We start from the raw sequence: 2,067 nt of genomic DNA on the forward strand, positions 1-2,067 counted from the left end.
ACAGACTCAACTTCACTTTAAATGTCCTGAAAGTTTTATTTTTCACAAAAAATCCGAGAAATAATGGCATGCTTTTGAAGCAACCCCTGACCAGCGCCCCAACGCCTTTAATGTTGTGCAGCCCTTTCTTCAAAAATTAATTTTGCAAAAACTACTCCAGGTGGAAAGTTGCTTGATACTTCATTCAATAGAACGAACTTCGCTTTATMTGTCSTGAAAGTAWAATTTTTGGCAAAAAATCTGAGGAATTTTGGCAGACGTGTAAATTTTGAAGCAACACTTGACATGCACCCTAACGYAATATTCTTGTGTTGATGTTTCTTYAAAAATTTATTTTGGGAAAACTATAACGAACAAKAAGTTGCTTATCAGTTCATTCGATAGAACAAACGTCGCTTTAAATGCCCTGAAAGTTTGAATTTTTGCAAAAAATYTGAGAAATAATGGCAGGCTTTTGAAACAACCTCTAACMAGCGCCCCGCCCCTACGCCTTTAATGTTGTGCAGCAGTTTCTCATGTCATGACATAACGTTGGTATCGTTGGATAGAGAATTAAAAATTTGATTCMGTCATTACAACATGTAATGGAAACATGGAAACTCGAGTAGTTTTGACCGAGAAAGTGGGATTCCCAAGAGTATGCCAACCAACATTTCATGTTTTTCGTCCCGTTTTTGCTCATTTCTCGGAAGCAAAATGAGAAAGAACGCTCATTTCCACATCATTCCAGAGAGAAATAAACTGCGCTTTTCGTAAGTGAACTATCGATGTTCTCAAAAAAGTGATGATTTCAAGAAGCTTTGCGTGGTTTTTTCAGTTGCACAATCGACTCAAACATGTCATCATGAGACAGCCCTGTTGGACCCATTGGGGGAAACTGGTCGTAAATAGGAGAAAAACGTGGATTAGTTGGGGAATTGAGAAAGTGTGTCAGCAAAGTCCCATCCAATAGCAAAAGTACCATGTTAGAAGACGAAAAGCGGGTTCTTACCTCACTAACCGATTTCTTGGTATAGTTATTGAGAGCCTGGATCCAAACCTGGAGCAGCTCATTAACGATAACGAAATCGTTGTACAACCACTGGAAAACATCGTTCACCCACAACACCACAATATTGTCCGGACCTGTTGCTTGGGGCGCAGGCACATAGCGGGGTTTTCGCGTCTCGGGCGCCGGGCTTTGCCGTGTTAAGCGTCTGCGCACAGGAGGAGTAGGCGGAACAAAAGCACCCGTAGCTTTCGGAGCGATGACCGGTTGTTTTTTTGCACCGTCCAGAACATCCGGACTGGACTCAGTCTTGCTCAGCGCACCCGCTGCTTTGCTCTTCGCCTTGCCGGCGAAGAAGCGCTCGTAGATGGCCTTGCCCAGCCATAGAATGAAGAGGGCGGCCAGAATCCAGCCGAAGAGGAACATGGCCAGCGTGTCCATGGTGGTGTCGACGGATCCGTCCAATGCGCAGATCAGGTCATCAACAGCTTCGGCTAAATCCATGATCCAGCCATGCTTCTCAAATGGCGATCTGCGAAAAGCAACGAACGGTCATACCGAGCGGGATCAGAGACACTAAAAATACTAGGCAATAATAAGCTGTTTCCCACCGCCCAGACCTTAAGGCGGTTATAAATAAATGCGGAACATTCGTGCTTGTTCTGGGACTGTTTCTCGTTTTCGAATGTTTTCCCACATTCTGATCGAACTTRGGATGCGAGAGCGCCGCAYTTTGTGACCTACATGTGGAACTCTGCTAAATTTAAGTTTCTATTGTCTGAGTGCGCAGACCAAGTCGGCTTGCCCAACTGCATGAGAGAATCTGATGTGCTTGATGTAACATGTGTTAAGTAATAACGTCCTCAAAATATTTACACCACAGAAAATTMGGGAAATTCGGTCAWTTTCTTCAATTTCCAGCTAATAATGTCCGGTTGCAACTGTAGAAGATTCACTTAGCATTAGRTTYTTCATTATTTCATTGCCACCAACTAACTGAAGTCCATGTTGGTGCCAGGGGCGGATCCAGCTTTAAAGTCAGGGGGGGTTATGTAGAAAAAATACAGTCTTCTGTTATC

General features: G+C 43.6%; 1 protein-coding gene across 5 annotated transcripts in view; it reads right to left on the minus strand.

Annotated features, from left to right (window-relative positions):
• LOC109544832 overlaps positions 1 to 2,067 on the minus strand; it is a 19,744-nt gene that overhangs the window by 14,234 nt on the left and 3,443 nt on the right. For 2 of the 5 annotated variants that reach the window (XM_019915196.2, XM_019915195.2), the window contains exon 2: positions 1,001 to 1,520. The exons of 1 other annotated variant lie outside the window; for it this stretch is intronic. In XM_019915196.2, coding sequence (XP_019770755.2) covers positions 1,001 to 1,492 — 492 coding nt within the window. In that variant the 5' untranslated portion in view covers positions 1,493 to 1,520. Of the gene's footprint in view, positions 1 to 991; positions 1,521 to 2,067 lie in introns of all 5 variants that reach the window. 2 more of the 5 variants (XM_019915194.2, XM_019915193.2) reach the window with 1 other exon arrangement.

Source organism: Dendroctonus ponderosae, unplaced genomic scaffold (genome assembly GCF_020466585.1).
Source record: "Dendroctonus ponderosae isolate FM_Combo_2020 unplaced genomic scaffold, Dpon_F_20191213v2 Dpon_F_20191213_8, whole genome shotgun sequence".
Taxonomy (NCBI): domain Eukaryota; kingdom Metazoa; phylum Arthropoda; class Insecta; order Coleoptera; family Curculionidae; genus Dendroctonus; species Dendroctonus ponderosae.